The sequence below is a fragment of the Salmo salar genome, chromosome ssa22, assembly GCF_905237065.1.
Source record: "Salmo salar chromosome ssa22, Ssal_v3.1, whole genome shotgun sequence".
NCBI classification, from domain to species: domain Eukaryota; kingdom Metazoa; phylum Chordata; class Actinopteri; order Salmoniformes; family Salmonidae; genus Salmo; species Salmo salar.
In genome coordinates, this window is record NC_059463.1 from 7,253,835 (window position 1) to 7,274,665 (window position 20,831).

The window sequence follows — 20,831 nt, forward strand, 5'->3', positions numbered from 1 at the left end:
GACGTAGGCCTGCATAGAAGGGGAGGAGTTGTAGAAGGAGACATACTCAGAGAAGGGCAGGATAGGGGGCTGGCCTGGAGGACTCTGGCTAGGGATCAGGGGGGAGCTGTAGTGGACACTCTCTCTGAGCAGGAGGATCTGCATCTCTGTAGAGAAGTCACTGAACTGCTGGTCCAGGACACAGTTCACTCTGCTCAGCACGGGCCTCTGGACGGGAGGAGTGTTCTGGACGGGAGGAGGATTTTGGACGGGAATCTGCTCAGGAGAACTGAGGTCAAGAGAGGGTGGTGACACCTCTTCTGTCTGCTTTATAACCGTCTCCATCTCCACCTCTTCAATCACATCGTCCTCCTCCTCCAACTCTTTTTTCTTCCTCCCCTACCTCCTCCCCCTCTTCTTGTCCAACATCCATTGTGGTTGGATCTTCAGCAACCACGCCAGATATAACTTTTCCTGTGCTGCCTTCAGCCTGTTCCTGCCCAGCCTCCACAGGGCTAGGGATAGTAGGGGTTGGTTCTCCAGCTGGCTTTGGCTCAGGTGAGGGGCTGCGGCACTTGTCTAGTAGCCTGGTGCTCGCTGGAGCACCAGGGATTTGAAGGAAGCTCTGGTTTGTGCTTGTCTTCTTGTCTGTGCTCGTCTTATGGTTGTCGCTTATTTCTGCGGGGTCACAGGGGGTTTCAGCTAATTGCTGCTCATCCTCCATGGGACTGGGGCAAGAGCAGGGGCTTGGGCAGGGACTGGGGTAGTGGCTGTGCTCTTCTGACACCTCTAGGGAAGTACTGAGGCTATGCTGTGGGAGCTCCTCTAGCGTAGAGTTGTTGCTTCGTTCTTGTCGTTCCGGGACACAGGGGGGGGTAGCTGCTGTTTGCCATTGGGATCTGGTGAACAAAGCGTGGGTCCTGAGGGTTGTCCTTCTCGCTCAGGCAGTACTTGTTTGACTTCAGCCCTGCACAGGAGTAAAAGGTATTAGTAAATATCATAATAGTTTCACATATCAGCCAAATTATCTCACGGAAATGAAAATATACAGTACTAATCAAAAGTTTGGACACACCTACTCATTGTAAGGTTTTTCTGGAATAATAGTGAAGACATCAACACTATGAAATAACCTATAGAATCATGCAGTAATCAAAAACGTGTTAAATCAAAATATATTTCATATTTGAGATTCTTCAAAGTAGCCACCCTTTGCCTTGATGACAGCTTTGCACACTCTTGGCATTCTCTCAATGAGAGAATCTCTTCATGAGGTAGTCACCTGGAATGCATTTCAATTAACAGATGTGCCTTGTTAAAAAGTACATTTGTGGAATTTATTTCCTTCTTAATGCATTTGAGACAATCAATTGTGTTGTGACAAGGTTGGGTTATATACAGAAGATAGCCCTATTTGGTAAGAGACCAAGTCCATATTATGGCATTCCAGGTGAAGCTGGTTGAGAGAATGCCAAGAGTGTGCAAAATTGTAATCATGGCAAAAGGTGGCTACAAATATAAATCATTTTGATTAGTTTAACTTTTTTGGTTACTACATGATTCCATATGTGCAATTTCATAGTTTTGATGTCTTCCCTATTATTCTACAATGTAGAAAATAGTATGAATAAAGAAAAACCCTGGAATGAGTAGGTGCGTCCAAACTTTGACTGGTACTGTATGTGCATATATTTCTTCAAACATATTTCACTGAACAAGTGCACACTACAGGGAAAGCCTATGTGTTATGTGATAGTCCATTCCAGTGGGGATATACTATGGGAACATACAGCTTTAACTATGTGATCTTAATTGGAAAAACTTTTGCCCGGCTCGAGTTCTACTGTACGTGCAGTGACGGTCCATACCTGTGATGGGGATGAAGACCCATGGCATCTGTTCTTCCCCCTGATATTGGGACTGTGATCTTCTGGGCATTTCACCATTGAAACTGGGGCTGAAGCCCTCCAGACTGTTTGTGCTCCCTGCTGTCTGCTCTTACACACAGACACAGAGAGAGGGACAGAACAATACAAAGTTATGTACACATATTCAAATCAAATTTTATTTGTCACATACAACAGGTGTACAGTGAAATGCTTACTTACAAGCCCAAACCAACAATGCAGTTTAAAAAAAAATAAGAATAAGAAATAAAAGTAACAAATAATTAAAGAGCAGCAGTAAAATAACAATAGTGAGGCTAAATACAGGGGGTACCAGTTACTTGAGGTAATATATACATGTAGGTAGAGTTATTAAAGTGACTATCATAGATAATAAACAGAGTAGCAGCAGTGTAAAAAAAAAAGGGGGGGGGGGGGGCAATGCAGATAGTCTGCGCAGCCATTTGATTAGATGTTCAGGAGTCTTATGGCTTGGGGGTAGAAGCTGTTTAGAATCCTCCTGGACCTAGACTTGGCACTCCGGGACTGCTTGCCGTGCGGTAGCAGAGACAACAGTCTATGACTAGGGTGGCTGGAGTCTTTGACAATTCTTTGGGCCTTCTTCTGACACCTCCTGGTATAGAGGTCTTGGATGGCAGGAAGCTTGGTCCCAGTGATGTACTGGGCCGAAAGATACTACCCTCTGTAGTGCCTTGTGGTTGGAGGCCAAGCAGTTGCCATACCAGGCAGTGATGCAACCAGTTAGGATGCTCTCGATGGTGCAGCTTTAGAACCTTTTGAGAATCTGAGGACCCATGCCAAATCTTTTCAGTCCCCATAGGTTTCGTCGTGCCCTCTTCACGACTGTCTTGGTGTGCTTGGACCATGTTAGTTTGTTGGTGATGTGGACACCAAGGAACTTGAAGCTCTCAACCTGCTCCACTGCAGCCCCATCGATGAGAATGGGGGCATGCTCGGGTGCTCCATTTCCTGTAGTCCACAATCATATTGAGGGAGAGGTTGTAGTCCTGGCACCACACGGCCAGATCTCTGACCTCCTCCCTATAGGCGGTCTCGTCGTTGTCGGTGATCAGGCCTACCACTGTTGTCATCGGCAAACTTAATGATGGCGTTGGAGTCGTGCCTTGCCATGTAGTCATGAGTGAACAGGGAGTTCAAGAGGGGACTGAGCACGCTCCCGTGTTGAGGATCAGCGTGGCGGATCTGTTGTTACCTACCCTTACCACCTGGGGGCAGCCCGTCAGGAAGTCCAGGATCCAGTTCCAGAGGGAGGTGATTAGTCCCAGGGTCCTTAGCTTAGTGATGAGCTTTGAGGGCACTATGGTGTAGAACGCTGAGCTGTAGTCAATAAATATAATTCTCACATAGGTGTTCCTTTTGTCCAGGTGGGAAAGGGCAGTGTGGAGTGCAATAGAGATTGCATCATCTGTGGATCTGTTAGAGCTGTATGTAAATTGGAGTAGGTCTAGGGTTTCTGGGATAATGGTGTTGATGTGAGCCATGACCAGCCTTTCAAAGCACTTCATGGCTACAGACGTGAGTGCTACGGGTCGGTAGTCATTTAGGCAGGTTACCTTAGTGTTCTTGGGCACAGGGACTATGGTGGTCTGCTTGAAACATATTGGTATTACAGACTCAGACAGGGAGAGGTAAAACATGTAATTGAAGACATTTGCCAGTTGGTCAGCGCATCCTCGGAGTACACGTCCTGGTAATCCGTCTGGCCCTGTGGCCTTGTGAATGTTGACCTGATTAAAGGTCTTACTCACATCGGCTGCAGAGAGCGTGATCACACAGTCGTCCTCGAAGCGAGCATAGAAGTAATTTAGCTCGTCTGGTAGGCTCGTGTCACTGAGCAGCTCGCGGCTGTGCTTCCCTTTGTAGTCTGTAATAGTTTGCAAGCCCTACCACATCCGACGAGCGTTGGAGCCGGTGTAGTACGATTCGATCTTAGTCCTGTATTGACGCTTTGCCTGTTTGATGGTTCGTTGGAGGGCATAGCGGATTTCTTATAAGCTTCTGGGTCCCGCTCCTTGAAAGCAGCAGCTCTACCCTTTAGCTCAGTGGGGATGTTGTCTGTAATCCATGGCTTCTGGTTGGGGTATGTACGTACAGTCACTGTACGTATTGCCAAGTGGAGGGCGAGTGAGAGCTTTGTACGCATCTGTGTTTGGAGTAAAGGTGGTCTAGAGTTGTTTTCACTCCGGTTGCACATTTAACATGCTGGTGGAAATTTGTTAAAACGGATTTAAGTTTCCATGCATTAAAGTCCCTGGCCACTAGGAGTGCTGCCGCTTGGTGAGCTTTTTCCTGTTTGCTTATGGCGGTATACAGCTCATTGAGTGCGGTCTTAGTGTCAGCATCGGTCTGTGGTGGTATGTAAGGCAGCTAGAAAAAAATACAGATATAAACTCTCTATGTAGATAGTTTGGTCAACAGCTTATCATGAGAAACCCTACCTCAAGGGGATTCAAAATGTCAAGACTTTCTTAGATATTGCGCACCAGCTGTTGTTTACAAATATACATAGACTGTCACCCCTTGCCTAACCAGTTGGCTGCTGTTCTATCCTGCCGATACAGTGTAAAACCCGCCAGCTGTATGTTTTTCATGTCTTCGTTCAGCCACGACTCGGTGAAACATAAGATATTACAGTTTTTAATGTCCCGTTGGTAGTTTAATCTTGCTCGTTGGTCATCAATTTTATTTTCCAATGATTGCATGTTTGCCAATTGAATGGATGGCAGTGGTGGTTTACTCGCTCGCCTACGAATTCTCAGAAGCCAGCCCGACCTCCGCCCACCTTTTTTCAGTCTTCTCTTCACGCAAATGACGGGGATTTGGGCCTGTTCCCGGGAAAGCAGTATATCTGTCAGACTTGTTAAAGGAAAAAGCTTCTACCAGTTCGTGGTGAGTAATCGCTGTTCTGATGTCCATAATTATTTTCGGTCATAAGAGATGGTAGCAGCAACATTATGTACAAAATAAGTTACAAACAACGCAAAAAAACATCAGCCTTCACCTCCGATGCCGTTCTACCGCACTTTCACAGTCATTGAACTGGTTCTAGAATAGATCAACTAAGTGGTATGGCTTGAGCAGAGGAAAGGTTTAGGAAACAAAGGTATCGATTTATTACCTCCAAGTAGTCAGCCTTGACCTGCAGGCCCTCAGGAGGTCGTTTCCTCAGGTCAATGTCCTGATTGGGCGGCAGGCCCAGCTTGATCATCCTATCAAACAGCAGAGCTTTAGTCTGCTCCATCCCCTCTCTTGACCATCCTCCTCCTCCTCTCCCCTCAGAGAAGTTGAAAGCAGCCTCCGAGCGGTCTCTCCTCAGGTCCACGTCTCTCAGACCAACACTCTGCAGCATCACGGAGGACAGAGAAGAAGGGCTCTGGCCCTTTTCAGCAGCTGCTGCTGGGAGGAAGAGAGAAAAGAAAAGAGAAAAAAAAGACATTTACTGCATTAATTTCCATACACTTTGTGGATCTCTTTTGCTAGGTGAGCCAGCAAATTATCCATGAAACACATTTGAGGAACTGGATTGAACATCTGAAATACTGGATTTCAAGTTAATTTAATCTTGTTTCCACTACTTATACCTAACAGGCTGACTACACCGCTCACGTCGTGTGCGCGAGCATTGCAAAATAAATTTAGAAATCTATGTTATTCAATTATTGCACCCACACTGCTCACGCGCGCCAACGAGCGTCTGCGTTGCCAAGGGCTAAAATAGAAGTCAGTTCTATTTCTGACGCAGATCGCGCTGCAAGTCCTGCCTCTCCCATCTCCTCATAGGTTTATAGAAGCAGGTACCCACGTGCCATCTCCTCATTGGTTTATAGAAGCAGGTACCCACGTGGGTGACTGAAAGATGAATGAGGTCAGTGGCGGTAATGCACCTAATTTATGAAAGTTGACAATGGCAATATAAAGTCAAGAGAAGAAAAAGCCTAGAAGGAGGAGAGATGACTAGAAACGATTCGCTTGACCGTTTTATGTGTGGATTAATTGTCGGAGTAGAGGACCTTGTGCATTTCAGGTAAAATAACAACTCAATGTTTATATCCCAGGACAAATTAGCTAGCAACAGCAAACTAGCTAAACAGGACAAATTAGCTAGCAAGTGCAAGCTATCTAGCTAAATTGCCATGAATGTTTAATGCTTTTCGACCTGTCCCCAAATTCATGTAATTGGTTCAGAGTTTGTTTTGATATTTTAACCTGCGTGTCGTGATCCCGTTTGGTGTGGGGGGACAAAATAAATCTATGCACGATGGCGCACGCGCGCAGCTGGTTTGGGTTCCGTGTAAGGCCCCAATCCTCAGTAAGGCTTTCCATACCTCTTCTCCTGTCCCTTCTGCCTCTTTCCTGTAAGGCCTTCTTCCGGTAGTTCAGAGTCCTCTCTGCAGTCTTCCTCTTCAGTCCTCGGGGGTCCAACCCACCTGCCCCCTGCTTTCGTCCTCCCCGCGGCACTCCCTTCTTCCAGACGTCCCCCTCTGTGTTCCTCCGACACAGTATCAGGTTAATCAGCTCCTTCAACTTCTGAGTGTTGGCGTCAGTGGGAAACTGAGAGGGAGAGTGGTTGACCTGGACCCCCGGGGACTGGGCAGCAGTGGCACCGTAAGGATTTACCTCTGACCCTACCACTGACTTGTCACTGCTGGCTCCACTGCCCTCCCAGTCCATTACTGGGCTGTTGTCATCAGGCACAGTGCAGTAACTCTCTACCATCTCCTTGGCTTGGACCACAGGCATGGTGTAGAGGTTGGGGTTGTAGATGTAGGAGCGCAGGTAGCCCTCCATGTTGAGTTTGTGGTGTTTGGGAGCCGGGAACAGCTTCCCCCAGTCATCCAGCTTGGCGTCGTATTCAGTCATGGGGATGTGGCGTTGCTAGAGAGGAGATGATACAGTACTTTACTGTATTCTTGAATGGAAATAAGCTCCATGTCACACAAAAAGGTACAAAGTAAAACACCACATAACATTCAACCCATCATCACAAAACACATGTCAATAACGAACACATATGGTTAGTCAAAATTGGGTTAAAAGTTTGACTAGTCAAAACACGTCATTAATATGCTTATATTATCATATAATCACACATTTATACCTTTCCATGGTAGAGTCCACTGAGGTAGTCCCTGGCCTGGCGCTCAACCCCGGCCGAGAGGTCAGCGGGCGGGTTGCAGCGCACCTTGACCAGGGCGTGATGCAGGGCCGGGACAAAGCTGTTCAGCTGGGGCATGGGTTGTAAAGGCTCCTGGGTAGTTGGACACCTTGAACTGTATTTTGCCACATCCCTGGACTCTTGAAAAACAAATAGCGCTTGAAGGCATTTTTTCAACCCATCTCTTCTTTCTGAAAAATAAAAAATAGTTAGTAAATAATTAGTGAATGACTATGCAACAGGTTAATACTATGTTATTACATAGTTACTACACAGGCATAGAACAACTTAATGTAAAGTGATTTGACTTACCAGTTGGAGTGGCCATCTGAACTGAAGACAGGAGGAACAGGAATCCTTTGTCAGCCAACATGTGGACAAGAACCTGCACATAGAAGAGGTGTTAGAGCAGGGCTGGAGCAAAAGCCTGCATTCCCAATAGCTCTCCAGGAGGAGGGTTTGTCTAATTAAGATGTGCTGGACCTGGACCTACCAGCCTCTGTGTCTCCATGCCTTGAAGCAGTGCTGCCAGACAGTCTCCTGACTTGCTCTTATCCACCACCTCCAGCAGACTGCAGTGTGTCCCACTCTTCAACACTACAATAACACACACACACACACACACACACACACACACACACACACACATACATTAGAGACGTTTGTAGCCCTGTATCAGTATCAGTATGAGTCTTCTTCAAATCGCAGAAAATGGCACATGTATAGACATATGAAATCTAATTGGATTAATTGTCAGTGTAGAGAAACACGACTTTGTATGACTCCGGGTCAAAATTCCACAAAGAACCAGCTAAAAAGAGGACCATATGCATGTCAGGTAAAATAACAACCCAATGTTCATCTCCCAGGACAAACTAGCTAGCAACAGCTAGCTAGCTAAATGTCCATGAATGGTCCATGTGTGTTTCAACCTGCCACGAAATTAACATAATTGATTTGGGTATTTTAACATGCGTGTCATGATCACACCTGGTGAAAATAATCAACATCAATCAATATGTGCATGATGGCATACAAGCACGTGTGGCCAGTGTAGTCACAAGTAAGAATGACAAAAGGTACCCATGTCGTACAACATGGGAGCATAGATCGCAGTGTGACTATGCAGTCTTATACTTTTCGCTGAGCATACAGTACTGCGTAAATATTCTTTGATCTCAAGCACTTGCGTAATGTGATCCCCTTGTAATGTGTACCTTGGTGGCTGTCTGCGTACAGGTTCCAGGAGAACAGAGCTGAGGGGATCATCTGAGTTACCTGGTCCATACTCATCACCAGACTCAGCTCCAGCTTCTCTGGCCTAGAACGGACACACAATGACACAGGTTACCTTCTTTCTGTAATAAAGCACTATTGTGGAGAAAAACTCATTCGGATTGGCTGTGCCTGGCTCTCCAGTGGGTGGGTGGACGTATACCCTCCTAGGCCCACCCATGGCTGCAGCCCTGCCCAGTCATGTGAAATCCATAGATTAGGGCCTAATGAATTTATTTCTCTTGGCTGATTTCCTTTGATTTTCCCATGATGTCAAGCAAAGAGGCACTGAGTTTGAAGGTAGGCCTTGAAATACATCCACAGGTACACCTCCAATCGACTCAAATTATGTCAATTAGCCTATCAGAAGCTTCTAAAGCCATGACATAATTTTCTGGAATATTCCAAGCTGTTTAAACTTCTGACCCACTGGAATTGTGATACAGTGAATTATAAGTGAAATAATCTGTCTGTAAACAATTGTTGGAAAAATTACTTGTGTCATGCACAAAGTAGATGTCCTAACCGACTTGCCAAAACTATAGTTTGTTAACAAGAAATTTGTGGAGTGGTTGAAAAACTAGTTTTAATGGCTCCAACCAAATGTATGTAAACTTCCGACTTCAACTAATTTGGGATGCCTTTAAAGCGTACATTAGGGGGATGCAATCTCATCCTCATAGTTTCAAATACATGCAACTTAAAAAGTTACATATCACAACATTTTTATTTTAAATCTTTTGGACATCAGAGCAACCTTGAGGGAATCTTACTTGAGTCAGAAAAGAACGTTCATATCATAGAGAAGATATACAAAACCTTACTGAGAGCATATCCAGCTGACAATCTTAGAGCAGGTATTCCCAAACTGGGGTACGCGCAATGCCGTCAGGGGTACGCCATATAAAAATGTGATTCACAGTTAAAATTATAATTAACAAATTTTTTTCTTCCCATTTTCAAACAGTCCATTTATATTTTCCAACGGGGCTATACATTTGGGTGAGGTTCACCTGAGTAGCCTCGTTTCACTGCTAAAAATAAAATTAAACCATCTAGTGTTCAGCGAAATAACAACACAATGTCAAATACAGGTAGCCTTGTCAAATAATTAACATCCAATCACATTAACAGTTACTCTCTCTTGTGGGAATTCCACTAATGGTCTGTATGTAGCCAAACATAGCTGCTGCTCATGTTGGTATCTGTACTGATGGCGCAAAAGCCATGACAGGGAGACATAGCGGAGTGGTAACGCGCGTGCAAGCAGTTTGTCCCGACGCCACTTGGGTACACTGCAGCATCCACCGAGAGGCTCTTGCTGCCAAGGGAATGCCTGACAGTTTGAAAGAAGTTTTGTACACTACAGTGAAAATTGTTAACTTTGTTAAAGCAAGGCCCCTGAACTCTCGTGTATTTTCTGCACTATGCAATGATATGGGCAGCGACCATGTAATGCTTTTACAACATACAGAAGTGCGCTGGTTATCAAGGGGCAAAGTATTGACACATTTTTTTTAAATTGAGAGACGAGCTTAAAGTTTTCTTTACTGACCAGAATTTTCACTTGTCTGACTGCTTGCATGATGATGAGTTTCTCACAAGACTGGACTATCTGGGTGATGTTTTTTCTCGTCTGAATGATCTGATTCTAGGATTACAGGGACTCTCCGCAACTATATTCAATGTGCGGGACAAAATTGAGGCTGTGATTAAAAAGTTGGAGCTCTTCTCTGTCTGCATTAACAAGGACAACACACAGGTCTTTCCATCATTGTATGATTTTTTGTGTGCAAATGAACTCAAGCTTACGGACAATGTCAAATGTGATATAGCGAAGCACCTGAGTGAGTTGGGTGCGCAATTACGCAGGTACTTTCCTAAAACGGGTGACACAAACATGCCCTGCCTTCAGTCCACTTCCCGATATCTGAACAAGAGAGCCTCATCGAAATTGCAACAAGCGGTTATGTGAAAATGTAATTTAAATCAGAAGCCACTGCCAGATTTCTGGATTGGGCTGCGCTCAGTGTATCCTGCCTTGGCCAATCAAGCTGCTAAGACACTGTTGCCCTTTGCAACCACGTACTTATGTGAGAGAGGATTCTCGGCCCTCACTAGCATGAAAACTAAATACAGGCACAGCCTGTGTGGAAAATAATTTAAGACTGAGCCCCTCTCCAATACCTCCAAGCCTCTTGTCCCGATTGGTGTTTTTAAATCACTGATGAAGGATTTTGAGACTGATTCTCTGACCTGTTAATGTTTTTAAGTTACTGTTTTATGATTTTGTTATACTCTTGTGAATTTATGGTTTTTACTAGATTACTTGTAGTTTTTCATGTTGTCTGTCTGTAATTGTGTAATGACTTGGTGCTGCCTATCTTGGCCAGGACGCTCTTGAAAATGAGATTTCAAATCTCAATGAGCCCTTCCTGGTTAAATAAAGGTTAAATAAAAAAAGAAAACCCAACATTGCATAGTCGTGTGCATCCTTTCAAGCAACCCTTCTCATTAACCTGTGGTGAGTTATTCACAATTTTCGATGAACAAATAAGGTTTTATATGTAAGATGTTTAAATAAAGAGCAAAATTATTGATTATATTATTTGTGCCCTGGTCCTATAAGAGCCCTTTGTCACTTCCCATGAGCAGGGTTGTGACAAAAACTCACTCATTCTTATGTTTAACAAATGTATCGTATAGTGTATGTGTGGCAGGCTTACAATGATTGCAAAAAACAACATTAGAGTGCACTGACCTTTGTGCTAGAGGGGGTACACAGCTTGAATATTTGAAGGGGTACGGGACTATAAAAAGCTTGGGAACCACTGTCTTAGAAAAATATTAACTATTGGAATTAAAACTTAAAAATGACTTGTTGGTACAAGATGGAAAGAAAGTTGGAACATAACTAATTCAATTAGTTAAAGAAAATGTATGCTTAATCCAGTATAAACAAAAGGTATCGAATTTAGAGACAAAATTGACAAATTCTACAGCACAACGGCAGAGTCATGTCATAAGTGGAAAACTAACAATGATTCAGTAGTCCATGCTTTCTGGGAACCCTATAAAGTCCAAAAGTTGTGTGTGTGTAGGGCTGACCCCATTTAGTCGAGTGATCTACTGTTTGGTCGATAGGCTGTTGGTCGACCGAGATTTCTTTAGTCGAGCAGTCACAATATTTTTTTTCAAGGTGCAGCCGTCTGATTTGCCGCAGGTCTCAGTAGACTAATGCAGTGGTTCCCAAACAGTTGTACTAGGACCCCTACTTGGCCTATCCACAGGAGGTACTTGAGAAGATTCATGAGACCATAGGTTTCCTGGTAAAATCCACATGAGGGGGTACTTCAGGGGTACTCGGGGCAGAGCAAAATTCAGTTGGTGGCACAGTAACTAAAAAAGGTTGGGAACCACTGGACTAATCCTTTGCAGAGGCCATGGGGATGGCACAGTCCATCACTCTGACATGTGATACTGAAATGATATAAGGTTGTGTGATGCAAAAATAATGGTGCAACACAACAACAAAAAATCTAAATCTAATACTATAGCAAACGTGCTTTCTCCCGCGTTCGATGCGGTCGCTGTCCGCAGTTCTGAAACAATCTTCAGTGGGCTGTAGAAATGGCGCCTTTCCCTATGTTGCTATGTGCATAATAGCTCAATTAACCAGCATATTGGGATGGAGAACAATGCGGCGGAGGTAGCAGCAGAGACGTAGGAAACAGCCCTTGCCTTAGCCTAATTGTCTAAGAAAATTGAGGAGAGAGGAAACCAACTTAACTAGGTCTATAATCAATAGCCTAACTTAAGTGTGCCTTGCTTTATAAATCATCCAATTATATATCTACAGAAATAAGACAGCTCTTGCTTCTGTTGCCTGTTTGAGTGTTTGTTTAATAGCCTACTGATTCCGTGAGCACCAAGCCTCATGCAACAGCAAAATGTCAGATAAAGCAATTTCACAGATTTGGCTGCCTTTATTCTTTGCTATGGTCTAATAAAGGCTTTACAACAACAAAAAATAGTTAGAACAGTGGTATTACTAATGTATTTAGTGCCGTATACACTGTTCCAAACAGGCAGAACAATTATATTGTAATCTAAAGCACCGGTTTGCCACACATAATATGCACGCAGCGCTTGCTCCTTTACCCTCCTTTTTCTTGATCTCCTTCTTATTATTACAATTATTATGATCATCATTATAGTAATAAGTAATGTCTATCATTAGTAGGCTTTGTATAGTATCCTTGTATAACCACCATCGAGAGCTGTAGGCCTAAGAGTTCGTCCGGTTCAGTCTTAATACCGTAACGAACTTAGGTCTATATTTCAATATACAGGATACTGTATCAATCAATCAATCCTTAATTCTTTCATGCAATTACACAGCATACGAGACATTCATGCTTTGAAATGCAATCAAGCATTTTAGTTTTATGGCGCACGTTGTCTCGCTCTACTCCCTACTCCAGCGAAAAGCTATTCCCTCAACCCTCTTTACGTGAAACATGTAAGCATCGCATGCATGTGACTAATAGGACCAATCCCTCATCAATCTAAACACAATACCCCATAATGACAAAGCAAAAACTGTTTTTTACATAAGTAGTCAGACCATTGACTCAGTACTTTGTTGAAGCACTTTTGGCAGCGATTACAGCCTCAAGTCTTCTTGCGTATGACACTAGAAGCTTGGCACACCTGTATTTGGGGAGTTTCTCCCATTCTTCTCCACATATCCTCTCAAGCTCTGTCAGGTTGGATGCGGAGTGTCGATGCACAGCTTTTTTCAGGTCTCTCCAGAGATGCTCGATCCGGTTCAAGTCCGGGCTCTGGCTGGGCCACTCAAGGACATTCTCAGACTTGTCCTGAAGCCACTCCTGCGTTGTCTTGGCTGTGTGCTTAGGGTCATTGTCCTGTTAGAAGGTGAACCTTTGACCCAGTCTGAGGTCCTGAGCGCTCTGGAGCAAGTTTTCATCAAGGATCACTCTGTACTTTGCTCTGTTTATTTTTCCCCTCGATCCTGACTAGTCTCCCAGTCCCTGCCACTGAAAATCATCTCCACAGCATGATGCTGCCACCACCATGCTTCACCGTAGGGATGGTGCACAGCTTCCTCCAGACGTGACGCTTCGCATTCAGGCGTCACTGTTCGCATCCAGAGAATCGTGTTTCTCATTGTCTGAAAGTCTTTTAGGTGCCTTTTGACAAACTCCAAGCGGGCTGTCAAGTGCCTTTTACTGAGGAGTGGCTTCTGTCTGGCCACTCTACTATAAAGGCCTGATTGGTGGAGTACTGCAGAGATGGTTGTCCATCTGGAAGGTTCTCCCATCTACATAGAGGAACTATGGAGCTCTGTCATAGTGACCATCAGGTTCTTGGTCACCTCCCTGACCAAGGACATTCTCCCCCAACTGCTCAGTTTGGCTGGGCAGCCAGCTCTAGGAAGAGTATTGGTGGTTCGAAACTTCTTCCATTTAAGAATGATGGAGGCCACTATTCTTGGGGACCTTCAATGCTGCAGACATTTGTTGGTACCCTTCCCCAGATCTGTGCCTCAAACACAATCCTGTCTCTGAGCTCTACGGACAATTCCTTTGACCTCATGGCTTGTTTTTTTCTGACATGCACTGTCAACTGTGGGACCTTATATAGACAGGTGTGTGCCTTTCCAAATCATGTCCAATCAATTGAATTTACCACAGGTGGATGCCAATCAAGTTGTAGAAACATCAAGGATGATCAATGGAAACAGGATGCACCTGAGCTCAATTTCAAGTCTCATAGCAGAGGGTTTGAATACTTATGTTTTTTTATGTTTAATACATTTGCTAACATTTCTTAAACTGTCTTTCTTTCTGTTTTCGCTTTGTCATTATGCGGTATTGTGTGTAGATTGAGGAAAAGTAATAATTGAATACATTTTAGAATAAGGCTGTAACGTAACAAAATTTGGAAAAGTGGAAGGAGTCTGAATACTTTCCGAATGCACTGTACAATGTAAACATATTTTTAATCCGTCTGTCTACATATTTCAAGACATGGCATATGGGGGTGTAGTGAGATACCCAATAGGCTGGATGATTCTCTTCTCATCACTGATCTTTAAAAAAAGGTATTTTAAAACTTGGAAATCAATGAATCTGCCATCATTAACACAATGGAAAAATCGAATGATTTTTTTATTGAAATAGCATGGGCAACGAAGAAGTGTGGGTGATTTTTTTTTTTTTTAAACAATAAAATAGTGACTTCATTATCAAGTTGACATTGATATGTAAAAAGGTCACATGACTCACAGTTTGAAAGGCAGAAAGGGGGGAGAGAAGGAGCAGAAGGAGACCTGGGATACTGCTCTACCCTCATTCACAAGCTCTCCACTCCACACTGTATATTTACTCCTGCCTGTAGACACAGACAAGGGCATGACAGTCAAAAACATCCATCAGTAGATAACATGAACACAATGACAGTACTTACCTGGTACGTTGCTCTGAGTGACAGCATCTGCTTAATGATTCAAATGTAAATTACACATGGTAATAATATCATAATCCTACTTCCACATAACAAATTATGACATTACCTTTACTTCCTGCAGATGTTTGGCTGTTTGACCTGTTAGAGAACCCAAACAAAATAATTTGTGGATTGATTGACATTTCTACATCAACACTCATACATAATTAACATAGACCTGTACCTCAGGGGAGCCATGGGCTTGGCTTGTAACGGAGCATCTTTGCCTTTGAACTGGAAAGAGACTACTGCATACGGGCACACATGCCTCGGCCGAGCCTTCAGCTCATCAAAGTCATACTCATAGAAGTATTGCTGTGTGGGGGGGTAGGCCAGAATGAGACGTACAGTAAATACAAGAAACCTCTATGCCACACTTGCATTTGAGTTAGATTTTACCTCTTAATATTTACAAATATTGCCGGTATAATAATCGAATATAATCCAAATGAGAGACCTATCCTCTACATGCAATGTAGTTAGTACCAGTACCTGAGTGAGCTCATAGGCTCTATAGGAGGTGAGAGATGTGACTATGCTGGCATTCTTGGATAAATGGCTGTCAAACTTGGGTGTGGGGTCCAAAAGGTTTTTAGACATGTTATCATAGACGCTCTTTACTTTACCCTGTTGGAGAGAGAAATTTGCTTGTTTACTTTCATTCATATTCGGACCACTTTTTTACGAAAAACAACACGTTTTTTTTTACCTTGATGACCTTGAATATGATGATCTCTCCCATGACTCCAGGGTTAAAAGGATTGACCTGCAGTAAGTCTGAGTATTTAGACAAATAAACACCTGAAAGATACAACGGAAACAATTCAGTCTTATTCCTCCTCATAACCATTTTTTTTTTAACTTGGGCTGGGAATTGCCAGGGACCTTTTCAATACGATATCACGACACTTAGGTGCCGATACGATATGTATTGCGAATCTCACGATTCTACATGTATTGAAATTCTATACTGTGATTTTATTACGATTTGATATTCAAAACATAATGCTCACTAGATATTGCTCACGAGACAAGAGAGAGCATGAGAAAATGAGTTTTGATCAGTTGTGGAAATAAAAGTACTGAAAACATTTTAGATCACCATGTAAAACAAAATATAAGATTGAGAGCAAGCTATAGGATAAAAAATACCGGAGTTTTGGTGCAGACTAGCGCTGGCTAATGCTACCTAGAATTGTTGTAAATTATTTTCGTTTTTTTTTTACAAATCGATACTTGGGAGTCAAAGTACCGATACAATAACATCCAAAATAATATTGCGATATGTAAATGTATACATCCCCCATCACTACTTTTTACTCTCCAGAAAAATACAATGTTTCAACAATAATCCTCACTTCAGTTTAGATCTCCCTATATACACATACAAACAATAACTACACCAAAGATAAACTAGCATCTGCCAACACTTCAACACTCAGGTTTAAATAGCCCACTATTGCTTGAATGACAACCTTACCCTTAGCTGGGTTACCCAGAGCTGTGATCCAGCTGTGCCCCACAAGAAGGCCATTCTCACAGATCCATGGTAGCTATAACCAGGCGTGTAACAGTATTATTACATGTAATATGAACATTCAATATACATATAAAATGTGCAGATACTATAGGTCCTTCACCTTGATGGTGTCAGCAGTCAGGAAACAGTGGGTCTCCTCCAGCTCCTTCTCTGTCCTCCCATCCAGCTTCAGCTCCCTCCTTTTCTCTACAAACTGTCAATCAAACAATGATCAAAAAGATGAACCATCAGTGCTGCAGATGAGTGGTATTTTTGTGTAACGAAAATGTCACCCTAGAGCATTGCTTACATTCTTCTCCAGCAGTTCGCTGTGGACGATTCTTAGCTTGGTGTACGTGAACGTCCCGTTGGAGCTGGCTTCTATGTAGCTGGAAGACAGAATAGTCAAGATGTCCTCAAACTCCCTGGACTCTGAGGACACATATTGGAACAACGCTACAGGGACAGAGACGAGAGACAGTCAGGTTGGTCAGTTCAGTTCTTTCCCAAATCCCAATCTAAACATATTTGTCTTCTGAGACAAAATAATGCACAATCTATTCTATGCTCAGTCAGAATGTTGACCCACACACAAAAACAAACTTGGTTCCATGTAAGCCATCACGCAACACAAAGAACACCCCCTCAAGTGTTTGCAAGTCAATGTTTTTTCACCCATTTTTCTCTCTCCCAGAAATGCAACTACAGATGCTAGGCTTATAAAAAGCTACATCGGCCCAAAATAACAGGAAAATGTGACTACCGGGGAACATTTCTGACGAGACACTTTTACAGAAGTGAGAAAAACCACACTTCTGACTCTCAAAAGTGACACAAATAACAGGAAGCCTGTCTCAATGTGGTAACATCTTCCACTGTGCACCACAATGTATGATTTGCTGGGATGCAGGCCGTACACAAATTAAACCACATTATGAAACGCCGTATCTTCTGTGTTGGTTGACAAGAATAACACCTCCTCTACAACATTCATAGATCCATCAAGAACATTTTGGCAGTGTACTCATTTACGACATTGGGGCTCAAGAGATGTACACATCTGCATAAATTGTGTCCTGTAGAACAGAGTTTGTCGGGAAGGATATGCAACAGCAATCATGGAGAGTGGTAGCTCCCTGATTTGTCTATCGTTCTAGTGGAAACCCCCCCCCAAAAAAACATACCACAATATATAATATACAACATATAAAAAATTGCGAACAGGTAGTTATAATCCAGAGATTCTTACCTTTGCCTCGATTTGGCAGTCTCGTCCAAATCATTATGGCATTTATAGTTGTTTATGATAGCAACATCAGCATACTTTTTTTTTTGGAGGGGGGGGAATACAGGCAAATATATTGATGAAAATCACCTTGTCCTAGAGAGATTTACACTGTTATCAACCTGCAGAAACAGTGTGCAAGATGTAGGCTAGCCTACAGTAGTGTGCTGATCTACCAGCATATCACATTTCACACAACACGTCTAACCTTACTGTACACAATGCTCACCACCACTCCACATTCCAATGGCTATCTAGCTACCTACCTGGCCAAGTAAACCATCTTTCACTTCCAGGTGCAATAAAAGCAGGTGGCCTAACTAAGCAAACGGAGAACATGCTAAATAGTCTAGCTATTAGTTACCTGAACAGTGACCCGGGTCAAATTCAATGATCTGACAGCTGAAACAGTTTACAAGTAAGTAAGTAATATATATCCCCATTGGAATGTAAAACATATAGCCATTGGAATGTTAAATATTTAACCTTTATTTAACTAGGCAATTCAGTTAAAAACTAATTTTTATTTACAATGAGGCTAACTGCCGCCCCAGAGTTTGCTTCCAGACAACATGGGTATCTATTTTATTTAACCAGGCAAGTCAGTTAAGAACCAATTCTTATTTTCAATGACGGCCTAACCCGGACGACGCTGGGCCAATTGTGTGCCACTCTATGGGACTCCCAGTTGTGATACAGCCTGGAATCGAACCAGGGTCTGTTGTGACGCCTCTAGCACTGAGATGCAGTGACTTAGACCGCTGCGCCACTCGGGAGCCAACTGTTACAGCTCATTCAAAAATTAATTTAGCCATTGAGAAAGTACCTCTCTTTTCTTTGTTCTTTCTCGGTATCTGAAAGTCGAAGTGGTACCCCGCTTTTGGAATATATTGCGTCGACGTTCCACTTCTCGGTCTCGTCTCAGTACCACCAGCTTGCTCGCCATCTTCAGTTGGTGTAGTCTCGGAGGGTAACGTTGTGTAATATTCCACTGAGCTGTATTTCGATGCAGGGATGTTGTCACCACTGTGGCTCTCCATCTTAGATAAACAATTTGTCTACAAATGTAACCAACACGTAGCTATATTTATTTTTTAAATCGGCTGAGTGTTGGTTTCCTGTACACTCTGAGCGCAGACACTAAAAAATCTCCGCCGTTCTGTTTCACTAACGTACGTATTCGACGCTCAGACTCTCCTCCATCCACCACGGATGGACTCTGGATCAGACAATCGAGGGCTGCGTTTCAAACTCTTTAAAATAGTTATACCCTCAGCCCTCAAATGAAGTGTACACTTCTGATGACGTCTGACGTGTTGACACTTGCAGGACGAGGGAAGAATGAATTGTTTTTTAAATGGACCGCTAATGCACGGAAACGCGTTCATACCACCGTTGTGTTTTGAGTCATCATGGAACTGTTGTGTGTGCCTTATATTGCTGCATCCGCAGACATCGAATGTTAGCCATCCTACTATATCAGGTAAATCGACAATTACAATGTATTAGTGTGATGTCAGGAAAAGTTATGTGCGCAAGTTAACGTTTCCAAAAGCTAATCAAACAAAAACATCATTACTTTTATGATACGTATTTGAGCCGTCATGATCATTAGTAACACCATTTCTAACTTATTTACAGTCGTTTTTACTTACACTTCTACGTTGACTTCTCCATATTAATGTTGGTTTTAAGTTTTGACGGACGTTTCTTAGTACAATCATCGCGAATTGAATTATGGGGCGTTTCAGGGCCGGAGTAAACATAATTGTACACAATTGATCAAAACGAGGGCTCAGAGGCGTACGTTGCCAATTTCCCTTGCTTGGCTAATCATTTGGACAAACGACAAAGTTGCCCGCGGGGATTCCCCCAAGGGCATTAGGGGAGGGTAGGCCAATGGTGTCTTGTATAGAGTTTGAAACGCAGCCGAGGTTTTACCATAAGGGTTTTGGGTTTTGGCACCATCTCCGAGACAGCATTGTGTCGAGGGGGAAGGGTATGAAAAAATTTCTGTAACATTGAAGGTCCCCAAGAACACAGTGGCCTCCATCATTCTGAAATGGAAGACGTTTAACTACCAAGACTCTGCCTAAAGCTGGCCACCCGGCCAAAGTGAGCAATCGGGGGATAAGGTCCTTGGTCAGGGAGGTGACCAAGAATCCCATGGTCACTCTGACAGTGCTCCAGAGTTCCTCTGTGGTGATGGGAGAACCTTTCAGAAGGACAACCATCTCTGCAGAACTCCACCAATCAGGCCTTTATGATAAAGTGGCCAATCGGTAGCCACTCCTCAGTAAAAGGAACGTGACAGCTCGCTTGGAGTTTGCCAAAAGGCACCTAAAGATTCTCCATCTCTACGAAAAAGCATGGTGGTGGCAGCATCGTGCTTGGGGGTTGTTTTCAGCAGCAGGGAATGGGAAACTAGTCAGGATCGAGGGAAAGATGAATGGAGCTAAGTACAGAGAGATCCTTGATGAAAACCTTCTCCAGAGCGCTCAGGTCCTCAGACTGGGGCCAAGGATCACCTTCCAACATGTCAATGACCCTAAGCACACAGCCAAGACAACGCAGTAGTGGCTTCATGACAAGACTCTGAATGTACTAGAGTGGCCCAGCCAGAGCCCAGACTTGAACCTGATCGAATATCTCTGGAGAGACCTTAAAATAGCTGTGCAGCAATGCTTGCCATCCAACCAGACAGAGCTTGAGTTGATCTGCAGAGAAGAATGGGAGAAACTCCCCAAATACAGGTTGCCAAGCTTGTAGTGTCAGACCCAAGAAGAATTAGTGCTGTAATCGCTGCCCAAGGTGCTTCAACAAAGTACTGAGTAAAGGGTCTGAATATACATTTGGACACATTTACTCATTCAAGGGTTTTTCTTTATTTTGACAATTTTTTACATTGTAGAATAATAGTGAAGACAAACTATTAAATAACACATATGGAATCACGTAGTAACCCCAAAAAATGTTAAACAAATCAAAATATATCTTACATGTGAGATTCTTCAAAGTAGCCACCCTTTGCTTTGATGACAACTTTGCACACTCTTGGCATTCTCTCAACCAGCTTCATGAGGTAGTCACCTGGACTGCATTTCAATTAACAGGTGTGCCATGTTAAGTTAATTTGTGGTATTTCTTTCCTTCTTAATG

At 43.3% G+C, this 20,831-nt stretch overlaps 1 protein-coding gene across 4 annotated transcripts; it reads right to left on the reverse strand.

Moving 5' to 3' along the window:
* Positions 1-664: 664 nt before the first annotated feature.
* LOC106582693 (protein TASOR) lies at positions 665-19,416 on the reverse strand. Of its 4 annotated transcripts, none has more exons than XM_045705594.1 (17): positions 19,328-19,416; positions 16,698-16,843; positions 16,509-16,601; positions 16,349-16,421; positions 15,578-15,669; positions 15,361-15,495; positions 15,053-15,183; positions 14,936-14,967; positions 14,649-14,754; positions 8,280-8,383; positions 7,556-7,659; positions 7,375-7,447; positions 7,006-7,253; positions 6,233-6,782; positions 5,026-5,303; positions 1,848-1,971; positions 665-946 (listed from the first exon to the last, which is right to left on the reverse strand). In XM_045705594.1, exons 5-17 carry the CDS (start codon positions 15,608-15,610, stop codon positions 786-788), a joined length of 2,079 nt encoding a protein of 692 aa, XP_045561550.1. In that variant the 5' UTR covers positions 15,611-15,669; positions 16,349-16,421; positions 16,509-16,601; positions 16,698-16,843; positions 19,328-19,416; the 3' UTR covers positions 665-785. The 4 variants fall into 4 exon arrangements, with proteins under 4 accessions (XP_045561550.1, XP_014021473.1, XP_014021471.2 ...); XM_014165998.2 differs by having other exon boundaries at positions 1,848-1,976; positions 18,499-19,410; XM_014165996.2 differs by having other exon boundaries at positions 18,499-19,408.
* Positions 19,417-20,831: the final 1,415 nt, after the last annotated feature.

Coding starts and splice junctions, on each gene's coding strand:
- LOC106582693 (XM_014165996.2), bottom strand. CDS start 18,712: ATGGAGAGCCACAGTGGTGACAACATCCCTGCATCGAAATACAGCTCA. Junction 8,384..14,648: donor CCCTTTCTGCCTTTCAAACT/GTGAGTCATGTG, acceptor TGTCCGTTCTAG/GCCAGAGAAGCTGGAGCTGA. Junction 7,254..7,374: donor TCAGATGGCCACTCCAACTG/GTAAGTCAAATC, acceptor TTTATTTTTCAG/AAAGAAGAGATGGGTTGAAA.